The sequence below is a fragment of the Peromyscus maniculatus genome, chromosome 5, assembly GCF_049852395.1.
Source record: "Peromyscus maniculatus bairdii isolate BWxNUB_F1_BW_parent chromosome 5, HU_Pman_BW_mat_3.1, whole genome shotgun sequence".
Classification (NCBI taxonomy): domain Eukaryota; kingdom Metazoa; phylum Chordata; class Mammalia; order Rodentia; family Cricetidae; genus Peromyscus; species Peromyscus maniculatus.
The window spans coordinates 140,713,006-140,728,665 of record NC_134856.1 but is presented as its reverse complement, the minus strand read 5'-3'; the positions used below and the strand labels follow the sequence as shown (position 1 = coordinate 140,728,665).

Genomic DNA, 15,660 nt, shown 5'->3' with positions numbered 1-15,660 from the left:
CTTGATATGTGTGAATATTGATATGTGTGATGTGCAAATAATATACAGTGTACTTATTGGGACTGATTAAATATGTATGTTGTGTAGTGGCATGTTGTGCATATTTTACCAATAGTTAACTTTTCAGTTACAGACTTAGCTAGTATATAGCCCAGTGGCTAAGCCTGGCTCACTTCAGTGTGTCTAGTGAGCTAAGAGTGGTTTTACATGGTTTAAAGTGTAGTACATCTTGACATGTGAAATGATAGGAAACTCAAGACTCTGTACATCATTGACATTTTATTGGGACACAGCCCCATCTGTTAATTTATGTGTTGTTGGTAGCTACATGGCCCATAACCCTAAAATAGATGCTTCCTGGACCTTTACAGGAAACTTCAAGTATCTTGAGTTTTAGGGCCAGGCAGTGGTGGCGTATACCTTTAATCCTAATACTTGGGAGGCACAGGCAGGCGGATCTCTGTGAGTTCAAGGCCAGCCTAGTTCACAAAGTGAGTTCCAGGACAGCTAGGACTGTTAAACAGAGAAACCTTGTCTTTAAAAAAAAAAAAAAATCCTTGAGTTTTAGAAAGCACTTTGTCATTTTTGTTGGTTTTGTTTCTTCTACTTAAAAGTCAGACAGACCTTACTGACTCTAGATTAGCTATACAGCCTTGAAACAGATTAACTCTGTTGTGCCCATTTTCTCCTCTATAAAATTATCTTAATGTTAATGTTGTATGGTGTCAATGGCTAAGTAATACCTTGCTGAGAAAGTAAATGACATCTTCCTAACAGTAATGATAATCAAGGCTTCTACTTTGCAGGCAATATTGTAGTTTGTTTTCATGTATATAGTTTTACTCTTATAGATAGTATGCTATGAAGTGAAAAATGTACAACTTATGAGATAATATTTATTAAATTGTTAGGTTTTCTAGTTATTTAACATAATTATACCACAATAAATTGTATTATTTCACTAACTATATAGTTTCTACAGGAAGGTGGTTAGGATAATTTTTTTAATATTAAAAAAGAAGCTCCTTCCCTCCTTCCCTGCCTTCCTCTCTCCTTCTTTCTTTCCTTCCTTCATGTGCATATGCCCGATATGTGTGTGTGTGTGTGGGGGGGGTATGTATGCCATATTGTGCATGTGGAGATCTAAGGACAACTTTTGGGAGTAAGTCATTTCCTTTATGTGGGATCTGGAGACTGAACTCAGGTCACTAGGCTTGTGTGACAAGTGCCTTTACATGCTGAGCCATCTGGCCCCAAGCTGCTCTTTTCTGAACAGGTCAAATAACTAGCCTGTTTTCCACTAATTAGTTAATTGTCTAATTTCTAGAACACTGCTCATACAGTCTGTAAACCCTAGGCTTCTCATGTCAGTTTGTTTTTGCTTCCTGAAATAAATTGTTTTAGATATTTATTGTTGTTTTAGGCTAGTCAGCCACTATACAATTTTACTGCTTTAAAGCAATTTATAATTTCTATTAATACTTATTGCATTAGTTCTTGCATCGCTATGGTCAAAACACCTGACAGACAACTCAAAGAGAAAGTGCTTATTTTGGCTCATGGTTTTAGAGCGTCAAGTTCATGTCACTGTCTCCCTTGCACTTGGGTAGACCATCATGGTGGTTGGAGCGCGTAGTCGAGGAGTAAAGCGGTTAGACAGTACACTTGTGAAACTTACCCAGTGACTTCCAGCTGTCCCTGTCCCCCATTTCCACAGTGGAGACCATCATTGAAGGCACACGCTCACGGCACTTGCACACTGCTCTGGGAGTGAGAGCTGAGTGCAGCAGGGTGGGCTGAGATGGAAAAGGCTCAGGACCTTCAGCTGCTGCTCAGTGCAACAGCCTCTGCACTCGTGGATTCAGTGAACTGTGCATTCAGAAGACCTGAAAATACATTGTTTGTGTCTGCACTGAGCATGTGCAGACATTTTTCTTGTCATTGTTTCCTAACTATAGATTGCAATAAAGATCCACACATGATTTATACCATATTAGGTTTTTAAGTGATCTAGAGATGATACGGAGTGTATGTGAGTTTACATGAGGAAGTTGAGTGTGCACAGATTTGGGTATCTGTGAGGTCCTAGGGAGTCTTAGAATGTCTATACAGCATAATGAGATTGAGAACTCAAAAAAAATGTACCCTCCAAAGGTCTGAATGGGGGAAATAATAGTCTCAGGGGTTTTGAATTATTTCTTCTTTGAATTATATCAAAACCACATCAGTTTCCACAGGAAGTGTGTTTTGTACTTTCCATATCTCCAGAGGCTTTGTAGATGCTTTTCTCTTATTTTATAATTTATTTCATGATGATGAGGTGAATCTACTTAGCACTCATGACTGTGCATCTACATATTATGTGAGCATGTTTGTGTGTGGTGAGTGTAGGCATGCATGTGCTATAGTGCTCAGGTTAGAGGACACACTTTAGTGTTAGTGCTTTCTTTCTTGTTTGAGGCAGGTTCATTTCTTCTATAAAATTGTTTAAAGTAATTCTCTTTTAATATTAGAAAAGCTAGGGAGGTTTCCTGTTTTTTTTCTGATAATTTGTGCATTTTCTCTCTCTCCCTCTTTCTCTGTTCTTGAACAGTTTGGCTGGAAGTTTATTCTTGAGTTTCTCAAAAAGCCAACCTTCTGGTTTTAGTGATTTTTGGCTTTGTTTGTTTGGGTTTTTTGTTTTTGTTTTGTTTTGTTTTTTGAGACAGGGTTTCTCTGTGTAGCTATGGCTGTATTGGAATTCCTTCTGTAGATCAGGTTGTCTTCTGAACTCACAGAGATCCTCCTGCCTCTGCCTCCGAAGTGCTGCTCCGAAGGGATTAAAGGCGTGAGCCACCACTGTCTAACAATATTTTCTGTTCTGATTGGGCATTTGTTGCTGTTAATTTTCTCTTTAATCACTGCATTGCGTATCTGATTAATTCTGATGTTTTGTTTTTATTCAGTTCAAGATTACTTTAAAAAAATTCATTTTTCATGTATACATTTTATGTACATGGATGTTTTGTCTGCATGTAGTCTGCACACCAGAGGAGGCCATCTGATCCCATAGGACTATAGTTATAGATGACTGTGGGCTGCCTGTTGGCTGGTAACTGAACTCATGACCTCCGGAAGAGCAGCCAGTGCTCTTAACTGCTGAGCCATTTCTCCAGCTTCCTCAAGATTACTTTTAATTCTGTTTAAAATTTTTCTTTGCTCTGTGCTGTAAAGTGTTAATTTCTAGGCATGTGAGGAATTTTCAGTGGTTTTAGCTGACGTTATTTTAGTTTATTTGTGGATGAGAAGACACACTGTCTGATTGAATTCTTTTGACATTGTTTAGCTGTGCTTTCCCGTGGAGCTTACGAGGTCTGTGTTGCCCTTGAGTGCATATCCTGCTGCTGGAACCCTGTGAGCAGCCGTCACATTGATGTGTGCTGTACTCAGATACTTCATTGCTCTCCAGCTTCTGTCTGTTGATATTGGGATCTCCATAAATTTTCTTTTTCATATGTTCTGTAAATTTTGCTTCATAAATTTTGAAAGTATTATGTCTTTTAAGATGTATCAAGGATTGAGCATTACAAAATGTCCTTTACTCCTGGTTGTAGTTTTTCTCTTAAGTCTATTTTTCTGATGTTAACATAGCCACTCTGGCTTTTAAAAACAATTAGAATTAACATATATTTATTATCTTTATTTAAAAAGTTTTATTTTATGTGTATGTATGAGTGTTTGTGTGTCTGTCTCTGTACTGTGTGAGTGCCTGGTGTCCTCCAAGGTGAGAAGAGGGCATTGAATTTTCTGAACTGGAGTTAAAGACAGTTGTGAGCTGTTCTTTGGACTCTGGGAATCAATCCCAGGTCCTCTGGAAAGGCAACCAGTATTCTCTAATGGCTGGGCAATCTCTTAGACCCTCATTGTCTTACTTTTAGTCTACTTTTCCTTCAAGGAAATAGTCTTTTTATTCTGTTATTTTAAAATATAGTTTATTTTTAAAATTAAAATATAGTTCAATTACATAATTTTCCTCTTTCCGTTCATCCCTCCAACCCCTTCCATGTAGCCCCACCTTGTTCTCTGTCAAATTCATAGCCTCTTTTTAAAAAATTGTTGACATATATTCCTAAATATGTAAATATAGCCTGTTTAGTCCATATAATGTTACACACACACACACACACACACACACACACACACACACACACACACACACATGTTTTCAGGGTTGACTGCTTGGGATCGGATAACCAGTTGAGGGGTCCTTCCAGGACAAGGCTGCTTGCCCCTCCCACTCTCAGCCATCCTGAGTTGCCATAGATCTTTGTCTACAGTTGGGGCCCCAGGAGAGTTCTCCTTTCCGTGTTATCATGTCTTTTGGAGTTCTTTGTCTAGGGTTGGAGCTCCGTGAGATTTCCCCTGCCATGTTGCATGTCTGTTGGTATTGTCTTGCTTAGGTCTTCTTTAGGCAGCCATGTTGATGAGCCTTCATGGATATTAGGTAGCTTCTCTGTCATTTATAGAAGACACAACCTTACAGTACACTTCCTGTTCTGCTGGAGTCTTTCCACCTCCTATTCCACAGTGTTCCCTGAGTCTTGGGTACCAGAGTTGTGTTGTAGATGTATCAGTTGGGGTGGGTGCCACCTGTTCTCTGCATTTTGATCAGATGTGGCTTTCTTTAATGGTCTCCATCTGTTGCAAAGTGAATTTTTTTGATGAGGCATGAGAGTGACACTTATCTGTGGGTAAAAGGATGAATATTTAGAATATGGTTAGAAATTAAATTGGTTTAGTAAAATGAGGGTAGTATGTTCTCCTCCAAGATCCATGACCTCACTAGCCGTGAGTGTTGGCCAGGTTTCCAATACTAGGCATGATTTACCTTATGTTGAAAGTGCCTTAAGTCCAATTAGAGAGCTGTAGTTACCACCAAGATTCACCACACACACACACACACACACACACACACACACACACACACACACACACACACAGGGTTATTGTGCCATGCTGGTTGCTGTTGTGACTTGTAGGCATCATAACTGGATAGGACTATTGGTTGATTTCCTCCCTAGGAGGCTTGTGTGGCACCTTCTTGGTACCATGAGAGCTGGTCCTCAGGGAGGGGCTTTCAGTTCAGTTCTAGCTCAGATCCTCTGGGCCCTGTGTCTAAAGTACAGTATGTCTTCAACAATGGGGATTCATCTTCCACCTCTGGGACACAGCCAGGGCAACAGCAATAGCACGTTACGTTTTGGGAGTCTCTTGAGCTCCCTTGACTAACAGCCCAAAGGGGGCTTCTCGTACTTGGTATGGGGAGTTTTGTTAGTTTATGTTGGGGAGGAGTATTGTCAGCCCAGGCGGGAAAATTGTATTTAAACTAGATGTTTATGTACAAACATAGACTTATATGTAATTTTAGATAAATACATAATAATACAATGATGGCTTTTTCAGACATCATTTGTAGCTGGAGAGTTTCTCTCCAGCTCCTGCCAATCCCCGGCAGTCCCACAGCCCACTTATAAAATAAACACACAGACTCTTATATTATTTAAACTGTTTGGCCTAGTGGCTCAGGCTTCTAGCTATCTAGTTCTTACATCTTAAATTAACCCATTTCTATAAATCTATACCTTGTCACATGGCTCGTGGCTTACCAGTGTCTTACATGTTGGTACTCATGGCGGTGGCTGGCAGTTGGCAGCATCTCCTGACTCAACCTTCCTGTTCCCAGAATTCTCTTCTCTGCTTGTCCTGCCTATACTTCCTGCCTGGCTACTGGCCAATAAGTATTTTATTTATACAGATATCCACAGCCATCATTATTGTTATTTTCCCCTCATCCAGCCCTCTCTCTTTCTAGGTTGACCATCCTTCCCCTCTGTAATTTAAGCCCTCCCCTTTTTCCTTCCATTTCTCTCTTAAGTCACTTATATCCTGCACCTTTGAGGGCTCCCTGATGGTCTCTTTATACTTCTCGTGTTTCTGTGGTTGCTCCAAGGCAATAATCTTTATTAAAAACTGTGAGTTTGTTTAAAACTTTGAGGATATTTAATAGAAAATGGATATATTTATCTAGATTTTACAGTGAGGGATGGGGTACTAATTATGGACATTTATAGACAAAATAGCTTTTATTTGTTGTTTTTAAACAGAGACTCAGATAGTCAAAGTCCTCATTAGACTCACTGTGTGGCCAAGGGTGACCTTGAACTTCTCTGACCCTCATGCTTCCACTTCCCAGGTGCAGTCTGAGATTGCAGGTGTGCACCATCACACCTGGTTTTATGGACCTGCATATTGAATCTAGGGTCACATTAGGCAAGCACTCTATCAACTGAGACACATGCCCATGAAGTAGCTCTTTAAAGAAATAAGGCATGAATGGTTCAGTCTCGGTATACTACATGCCATTAATATTAATAAAGCCTGGAAGACCATGCTGTGTTCCATTATGATTAAAAAAAAAGCACGAACTTAAGTAGTTCATTTGTGGTTAAAATACCCATCACACAGTAGGTGCTTTTGTCTTTGCATTTTGACCATCTTTCTGACCACCTTCTTGCTTGGAAGACAGCCATCAAGCAGTAAGGCACTCTTGCCACAGTAAACCAAGTAAAATAAGAATAGACACAGTGCTGCCGGCTGCATTCACGTTTGAGATTAGTGCTACACTTAGTCTTCATCAGAGCTTACTTAACTGCCAGGAGTGGCAGCTGCTGCAGAAACCCCAAGCTAGCCAGACCACAGAGAATAAGGGATGGTGACATAGTCAGCTCCAAATGCGACTCTGCATCACCTCCAAGGCTCAAGGAACATCATAAAAGAAGAGGCACAAAGAATGTAAGCACCAGAGGATGGGGAGATGCACCTTTTTACATGACATAGCTGTTGTACTCATGAACTCACTACAGCTGTTGTTATCTTCACAAGATGTGCATAGAATTGGGCTCTCAACATTTTGTCACAGATGGGAAGGAACCATCAGGCCCTACCTCTTCCTGAGGAACGATTGCAGTTAATGGTGGCTGAAGGAGGATATAGTTTTCTTCAGTGATTTAGCCACTCAGAAGTTGCCCATGCTCAAGTAAATAGCCTCCCACCCATGCTCTTGCAATCAGGCAATTCTGATTAAACTTGGTGGGCCACACACAGGAGACATGAAGGCAGGAGGGTGGACTTGTTGAGAGGAAGAAGGGTTTTGCAGGAAAGGGATGAGAGGGGAATGGGAGGGTTGTGAAAATGACTGGAATTTATTATATGCATATATGAAACTATGAAGGAATAAAAAATGGGGAAAAGAATACAATGCTCAGGACAGTTTTAGCTGTGGAAGTATGTGCACCCCATCTATCCATTTGTGGTTGTTATCTTCGTTTAGCTAACCCCTTCTCCCCTGTGTACTGCTTTGAATGTCCTCCTTCAGGGTCTGGTGGGGGTTATTCTTGAGGAGCACAGGTAACATTGAGAGGCTGTGAGGCAGCAGATTGGCTGGATTGCCGCCACAGCATCTGCAGTGGGCTGAGAGCAGGGAACAGCAGCAAGGCAGGTGGGGACAGCTTGCCAGGAATCTGGTTGTCGGCGTTTGCTTGCCTTGTGTGTGACATCGAGGACATGCTGCTTGGTCGTGGTTGGTGGGATATGCTGCCTCAGGCACTTAGGGTGAGGCGATTGAGGAGATGCTGCTGGGTGCCAGTGCTGTTGACTTTCCCTGCTGGCGGCAGACTTCGGAGAGCTGAGTGGACACCAAGAAGCAGATGAGAAGGTGTCATCTTGTTTGCAGAGAACAGTTGTCAGCTGCAGGTGATCAGGAAGCACTGTGATCGACTACATCAATCCCTGTATATTCCAGACTCTTTCTGGCTCTGGGCTGACAGAAGGTGGGGTGGGGGGTGTAGAGTATGTGGTGTGGGGAGGAAATGGAAATTGAAATTGCAGAACATCTTGAGTGTGCAAAGGAAAGCACTAGACACTGCCTTTGGAAATAGGTGATGCAATTCTCCCAGAGGAGTTAATTTTGTTAACCTTGGTTAACCTATAGATAAATGGTAGGGTAGCATTTGGAACATGTAGATCATTCTTCCAAGCTTACATGTGTTTAAGAATATTACAATGGAGAGGAGATTATCTTTGTTTATAATCTGACTGTTTTTGTGTTCTGTTAAAGTTTTTACATTATTTTGTGCCATTTTACTGCTCTGGTAATTGATGTAATTATATATAAGTGTTAGGCTGGTGAGCTGGGTCAGGAGGTAAAGGCAGTTGGCACCAAGGTTGACAACTTAAGTTTGAGCCTGGGGACCCACATAGTGAAAGGATAGAACCGATTCCTTCAAGTTGTCCTCTGACCTCCATACTTACTCTCCTCGATAAATGTAAAAAGGTACACATAAACATACAAATATTTAATTTATGGAAAGAGTACAGTGTCACTGGGAAAGCACTGTGTGAGGTGAGGTGTAGGCCGAGCTGGCAGAGGAGAATCCCAGAATGCAGTAGGAGCACAGGTTCAAATGTGCTACTGCTGTGCTTAAGGGTGGGCAGCTCAAGGGTGGTGGAGAGGCCCTGCTCTTCCTGGTGTGTCGCTTCTGTCCGTACCTAAGCATTTCTCAGTATATAACTAGTGGACATGGAAGGACATAGGTATCGCTTCTGTCCTACCTAAGCATTTTCTCAGTTCTATAACTAGTGGACATGGAAGGACATAGGTATCGCTTCTGTCCGTGACTTCCTGACTCTGAATGGTGAGTCTTCCTGTGCTGGCTCCTGTGTCCACGCTCGGCCCTGACTGCTCTTCTCCTTGCAGGCTGTTGTAGCTATTCTAGCGACTGCCATCTCTGAGTCCAGCAGGCATGTGCTTGTCTTGGAGCTTTGGTGGTTGTGACTCCCTTCTGCTGCAGTCTTTGGGGCTCACTACCTTACTTCTGTGTGTTGCCTTTCAGTGGCACTTTTTCAGTGAGGTGCTCATGGAGACTGCTGGCAGTTGCACTCCTCCTCTGATGATTCCTCTGCCCTGCTTCCTCCCAGATCACTTTCTACTCCCTGAAAACTGAGTCATTCATGTAAATACTTGTTTGACTTGTGTGTGAGAGGCAGATTTTTCTATTTTATTTTTCTGAGATGGCGTCTTACTCTGTACCCAGTGTGGCCTGGAACCCGGAGTAGCTCCTCTGCCTCAGCCTTCCAAGTTCTGGCTTTACAGGAACATGCCACTGCACCTGGGGGTGTTGATTACAGTCTGTTGGCAAGAGTAGAACCAGATGATGTGTACACAATCAAATGAGGAACGAGAGCGAGCGAGCGAGCGAGAGGGTCAGATGAGACAAGTGTGTACATGTTTGCATAATCAGTGAGAGCACGGGGGGGGGGGTGTCAGATAGCTTTAGGGAGCTGCTGGTGGAGTATTCTTATTTGTTTACAACTGTTCTGTAAAAAGGATGAGAATGGAATGGGGCAGGAGAAAGGGATTTTCAGGTTTGAGAAGAACAGAGAAAGTACAAAGCCTTGGAAAGTAGAAAACTTTCCAGGTGCAGTAGAAGATTCCCAGATCGGTGAATATTTGTTGCGTATTTGCATGTGTTTGTTTGTTGTTTGTGATTTTCTGAAATAGAGTGTATTTTCCAATCAGAATTTAACAGTGTTATAAAAGACAGTGAAGGGCTGTGATATGACGTGGTTAATGCTTAAATAATGCTTTCTCTGAGCAACATTCTCTTTGCTGTTGACACAGAATCCACACTAATGGAGAGTAATGTTCTTTTTAGCCTTGCCAATAGTTCTCGGGTTGTGGGACTCCTGGCCCAGCTGGAGAAGATCAATACGGATTCCACAGAGTCAGATACTGTCAGATATGTTACATCCAAAATTCTTCATTTGGCTCAAAGTCAAGGTAAGCTGGGATTCCATCTTGTTTTTGGAATACTTTTTCAATTCTTTAAAAGTAGATACTAAGGGGGCTCAGTGGTTAAAAGCACTGACTGTTCTTCCAGAGGTCCTGAGTTCAATTCCCAGCAACCACATGGTGGCTCACAACCATCTATAATGAGATTTGGTGCCCTCTTCTGGCCTGCAGGCATACAGGCAGGCAGAACATTGTATACGTAATAAATAAATCTTTAGAAAAAAGTAGATACTAAGAATGTTCTGATTTTTGATATGAAGAATATTCCAATTTTTGATAACTGAATGGTTTTCTGTAAAAATGGGCCTTTCTCAGATTGGTTTATGGAAGTAGGAAACTGAATGACTTTGGAGATAATTGATTTTCCACGCAGTTGTTTAGATTTGATCCCTGATCAGATGCCTGAGAAACAGATTATGGAGGAAATATGTATTTTGGCTGTGCTTCAGGGGCCACCGTTTGTGGTCAGCTGGCACTGCTGTCTCCAGCCCTTCAGGAGGCTACATGCCATGGTGGGATGAGTGTGGGGGAGTCAGTTTGCTCACTTCACAACAGCCAGGAAGCCAAGAATGCCTGCATGCGTGGGCGTCCCCCTGCACTCTCCACTTAGTAATGCCTCACAGGCATCTCAGTCCAGCATAGTCATCACTCAGCACTGAGACATACTTTGTACCCAATTTCCAAAGAAGATCATAATTTTACAATCCCATCTGACACAACATCACTAGCCCTTGTAAAACCACACCCATAATAGTTTCTTCCCCAGGTCTCAACAGTTCTAGTATTGCTCACAAGTTTAAGTCTGAAGGCTCTTCTGAGACTCAGACTCTTAGCTGTGAGCCACAGTAAGTAAGACCCACAGAAACCCACTTGCATCCAGTACACAGTGATGAACAGTGTTTATTCCCATCCAGGTAATCTACTAAATTCTGTTGCTCCGTTCCTGACATATGGGACATGTGTTAGCGTGATGTGAGCTCTTGAGGGCTGGGATCATCCTGGGTATCCCTTGAGTGTTCCCAGCTGTGTAGCCCATCTGACTTCTTCCTTGTGAGACTCTGCTTTCTGCTTGCAAATTTCCTTAGCAGGTGTTCATGTTTCTGGATCTCCATCTTCATACACCATCCCGATCCTGAAAACACTTATTGAAGGCTGACAGATTGGAGCACAGGGATGAATTTTGTTATAAGGAGGCCAAGAAACTGGTGTTTATTTTTTAATCTTCATGTCTTTTTTTTTTTTTTTGAGACAGACTGTTTCTATGTGCTACCACTCTGGCTGTCCTGGAACTCACTTTGTAGACCAGGCTGGCCTTGACCTCACAGAGATCCACCTGCCTCTGCTTCCCAAATGCTGGGATTAAAGGAGTGTGCCACTACTGCCTGGCAAAACTATCAAAAGCTATTGGGGTCCAGCCCCTCGATAGCCTTCCAGAGTTCCAGAAGAGACGCTACTGGTGGTGGGTTAATCTGAGGGGTTCACTAATAAATCTACGCACACGAATCTCTTCAGTCCATAATTTATTCTTCTGAGTCAGTTCTCCCTCTACACAGCTTTTCTGCTCTCATACTTAGCTCCTTTCTTGCCTGATTCTTTCTACCTCTTTCTGCTGTTCCCTCTAAATGCTATCTTACTTCTTTCATCTTAGTTCTGCCCCATCTTGGTCTTTCTCATCTCATTCTTACTCACCTAGTACTTCCCCATCAGGCTCTTCCTCATCTATCATCTTGTCCTTCTAGTTCTCCATCCAGTCCTCCAATCTAGTTCCCCAAGTGTCTGAGGTTTACAGTTATATACCCAAGTAGTAGCAGTGCTCTGGCTAAGGCAAGGTCACCAGGCTTAAATTCTTACAGGGTCATAAAGGCAGATAAGAGTTTTCCTCAGGCAATGACCATCAGGCTCTCTTTTACAACCCCAAAGGGGAGTGGTTAAGGGAGGAGGTCAACTAAGCTAAACTCAGTTAATATATCAGAAAAAGGGAATTTATGTGCTCAAACTATATTCCTAGGAGTGGTTAGGTAAAATGTTAGGAGTCTATAATGTTAGTATAAATACCACTAAGGCTGTATAAGAAAGGAGAGTCTGAGCTTAATTTGCATAAGAAACAAAGTACATAGGTACTTAGGCTTAGGAGACAGACAGTATCTCCATAAAGGTGTTTACCTTAATTCAGGAGACTCAATGGTTGGTCTGAAATGCTTTGTCCTGTCTGCTGTTTGGCTTTGGATGCTAGAGAAGTATATCAGATAAAATACACTGTTATAAGTTCTTGGGGAAGGCATGAGAGCACACAAGAAATTCATAGCAGGAAACAGCTGATATATTAAAAGCCAAATAATACCAAATACGCTTTGAGATTTGGGTTACTCTGTAAGAATTCCTTGATTCTTCCAGGTATAACTTTACTATATTCAGCTGAATTTCCACTTCATATTCCTGTGGCTTGTAGCACAAAACTATGGTATTTAAATGAATTTTCCATATGAATGTCAAAGGCTGTCAAGATCATGGGAAAACCTGGAGTAGAGTGGAAAATTGTTAGTTTAACACTTTGTTTTCATTTAGTGTCTAGAATCCCAAGATTATGGTTAGAAGTTGGTGAGGAGATAGAGGCTGCCTTGGACTGTGTTCACAGGCACAGAGATTTTCACTGTTTGATGCTGACAGGATGTGGCTCATTAGTGATACAGAGCTCTGTGTCTTCTGAGGATATCTGTAACACTAGCATCAAAAGTGACTTGACTGTACTGAGGCACCAGCCTTGCTTTCTATAACAAGGATGGCTCCTTCAAACAATATTTTGTTTTCTTATGAGACCTAATATTTTTTGGTGGTGACAGCTGGGCCGAGTAAAAGACAAAAGATAGTTTAGATTGCCAAAGGAATATATACTTAAAAAAAAGAATTTCAATTTATGAACACAATATGCCTGTAGGTGAGTTTGCCATGCTGTTGAGCATTAGCAAAATATAGCAGTGAGCAGACATGAGGGGTGTCTCATGTCTTCATACCATTTATGGAGATGTCTGGTTTGAAAGGCACACGGTTCCTTTAAGTTGTGACATCACATGGACTGAACTGTATCCTTTTTTAGCGTGCATGGTAACTGTCACAAACAGTGTTAAACTGAAACCCTTACATATATTTGTCCCTCTAATAATTCCTATGTGAGATCATCTGCCCTGAGCAAACATAGGCCACAATAGGAAGTGGAACTTAATTCTAATAGAAGACACTCAGAACTTAAATTCAGTTTAAGTAGAATGTAATTAAATTAAAAAAACAACACCACCAAAGAAGGCAGTAAAGGGAGAGATGAATGTAAGAGACTTGAAATCCTTACGGAAAGGTGTAGCGGTCTTTCCCACCCCTCCAGTGGATATTTTCCTCTCATGCAGCCCTCTGCTCCTAAACTCCCTTGATTATCTCCATATGAAACATGGAATTTAGCCTTCCTGTCTTAGAAGCTTAATTGTAGAATTTATACAACATTGAGAGTGGATCCTTTGTCTTTCATTTTTTAGACCTCAAAATATTGAGATTAATATCCTGGTCCCCTGAATTAACAGAGTTATGACATTAATATCCGAGTCTGAAAAAGTACAAGGGCTTCAAACCTCTGAAAGCAATGATGTGTTGCTCTGAGAGGTCTGCAGAGTCAGTAGAGGCCATAAGCTCTGGCTCTGCAGCGGCAGGGTCACCTTGTCTGCCTCACTCATTCACTGAATGACTTGATTCAGACCACGAGCAGAGATAATGTGGGTGAAATACACGGACTAGGAATGGTTGGTTCTTTATTTGTTATTTAATTATCTCTCTCTGAATTGAACTGTGACGAAGATGCAGGGGCCCCTGAGTAAAACAAAGTGTTTGCCCAGTTCCCATCCAGTGGTAAAGACAGTCATTTGAATGTTGGCGTCTTCAGCTTCTCACAGGACAGTCCTTCCTTGGGTGGTTCATTTATGTGATTCAGAATTTTGATCTACATTAAATACAATAGAAGTGTTTGAAAATGGCCTGAGATGTCTGCTGTCGCTCATTTTGATGAGCTGTTTTTCAGTTTTGCTCATAATGTAAAAAGGCCTTCCCTCGCAATTTCTACCTCCATTACTTCTCGATGCCATTTCTAATTTGAAGATTTTTTGGAAGGATTGACAGGGACTTATCATAGTACATTATATTTAAGAAGAGAAAATCTTGTTAATTGGAAATGGAAATCCCATTCACAGAATAGAATTATAGTGTTAAAAGGATGAACATCCAAGAGTCAGCTTAAATTGTTTATGGTGTTAGCTATATGTAACAAATTGTTATGGTTTTTTTTTTTTTTTGGTTTACATTGAAAGAATTTTTTTTTACCTTTCAGAAAAAACAAGGAGGGAAATGACAACCAAGGGTTCTACTGGCATTGAAGTTCTGTTGTCAACATTGGAGGTATGCCGCCACTACAGCCTTAGTGATGTAACTGCCACAGGGGTGTTGGAGTTATTAACACACACAGCAGGAGGGGTACTGAAGGGAACGTACACGTGTGAATGCACTACTATGTATTATGTAAGCATATATTTTCCAATGATTATAATACCTAAAATTTAATCTCAGATGTTTTTAAACATTTATTCTGTATGTGTAGGAGGGCATACCTGCCATGGCACATGTGGACGCCAAAGGACAATTTCGTGGAGTCGGTTCTCTCCTCCCACCTTTATGTGGGTTCTGAGGATCAGAGTCAGGTCTTCAGGCTGTGCAGCAAGTACCTTTACCTGTAGAGCCATCTGGCTGGCCATAAACTTTAGGTTTTTTTTTTTTATTAACAAAGAGCTTATTTTTATTATTTTAATTATATGTATGTGTCTGTGCGTATGTGTATAATAAGTGCAAGTGCCCATGGAGGCTAGAGGTGTTAGATTCCCCTGCAGCTAGAGTTCAAGGTGCCTGTGAGCTGCTTAACGTGGGTGCCGAGCATGTTAAAGCACTTATGGCCAAGTCTGATGACCTCAGTTCAATTCCAAGGACCCACATGGTAGAAGGAGAGAATAAGAGTATAGTAGAAGTCTTTACAGTTGTGCCTAGAGAAATTAGAAAGGTCATTTGTTAGACATAGGTAGTTACCAGCAGGTTAAAACATTTGAAATAAAAAAAAAATGAGTGTTTTAATAAAACAAATCAACTGCAAATCAACTATTTGTTTCAGAATACGAAAGATCTTCAAACTATACTTAATATCTTAAGCATTCTTGTCGAGCTGGTATCTTCTGGTGAGTTTTGATTTACTTTGATTTGATTTGTGTTTATAAATAGTGACCAGCTTTGTGTCCTGTGAACTTCATTTAAAGTTTCTTGATATTAAAATTTTGGAAATGAAATGTTATGTTCTTGTTGTTACTTCCTGTCTGAGGGAGTGGGGAATATGTGTATGCTAGAAGAAGGCACTGAGTGTTGAACTTTCTTACTCTCTGCCTTATTTCTTTGAGCAGAGTCTGAACCCGGAGCTTAAGGTTTTCAGCTAGGCTGTTAGGTGGCAAGTCCCATTGATCATCCTGTCTTTGTCCACAGTGCTATGAGACTGTGCTTATTACATTGGGCGGCTGAGATTGCCTTAGGATTGCACAGGAAGCCATCCCTCCACTGCAATGCATTATTTTTGACACCTTCAGATACTGCTCAAATCCTCCTTGCCTATTTATACAGCACCTTGACCCTAGAACTTTGATATCATTGTGTTTATTTTTTGTATGCTGCATTTTAGATACATAAGTGAAACAAAGTGG

The 15,660-nt window shown here is 41.2% G+C and overlaps 1 protein-coding gene and 1 long non-coding RNA gene across 32 annotated transcripts in view; one reads left to right on the top strand and one right to left on the bottom strand.

Annotated features, from left to right (window-relative positions):
- Agtpbp1 (ATP/GTP binding carboxypeptidase 1) overlaps positions 1 to 15,660 on the top strand; it is a 150,106-nt gene that overhangs the window by 15,345 nt on the left and 119,101 nt on the right. For 27 of the 28 annotated variants that reach the window (XR_001578707.3, XR_013051680.1, XR_013051685.1 and 24 more), the window contains 3 exons: positions 9,753 to 9,877; positions 14,256 to 14,323; positions 15,084 to 15,147. Coding sequence is in view for 15 of the 28 variants with exons in the window: in XM_042278581.2 (XP_042134515.1) it covers positions 9,753 to 9,877; positions 14,256 to 14,323; positions 15,084 to 15,147 (257 nt within the window). In the remaining 13 variants the exon portion in view is untranslated. Of the gene's footprint in view, positions 1 to 9,663; positions 9,878 to 14,255; positions 14,324 to 15,083; positions 15,148 to 15,660 lie in introns of those variants that run through there. The other variant, XM_076573470.1, reaches the window with a different exon arrangement.
- LOC143273506 (uncharacterized) overlaps positions 1 to 15,660 on the bottom strand; it is a 44,008-nt gene that overhangs the window by 3,254 nt on the left and 25,094 nt on the right. For 2 of the 4 annotated variants that reach the window (XR_013051691.1, XR_013051692.1), the window contains exons 4-5: positions 12,053 to 12,118; positions 1,679 to 1,886 (exon numbers count right to left, since the gene is read on the bottom strand). This is a non-coding gene — a long non-coding RNA (uncharacterized LOC143273506). Of the gene's footprint in view, positions 1 to 1,678; positions 1,887 to 10,761; positions 11,042 to 12,052; positions 12,119 to 15,660 lie in introns of those variants that run through there. The other 2 variants (XR_013051689.1, XR_013051694.1) reach the window with 2 other exon arrangements.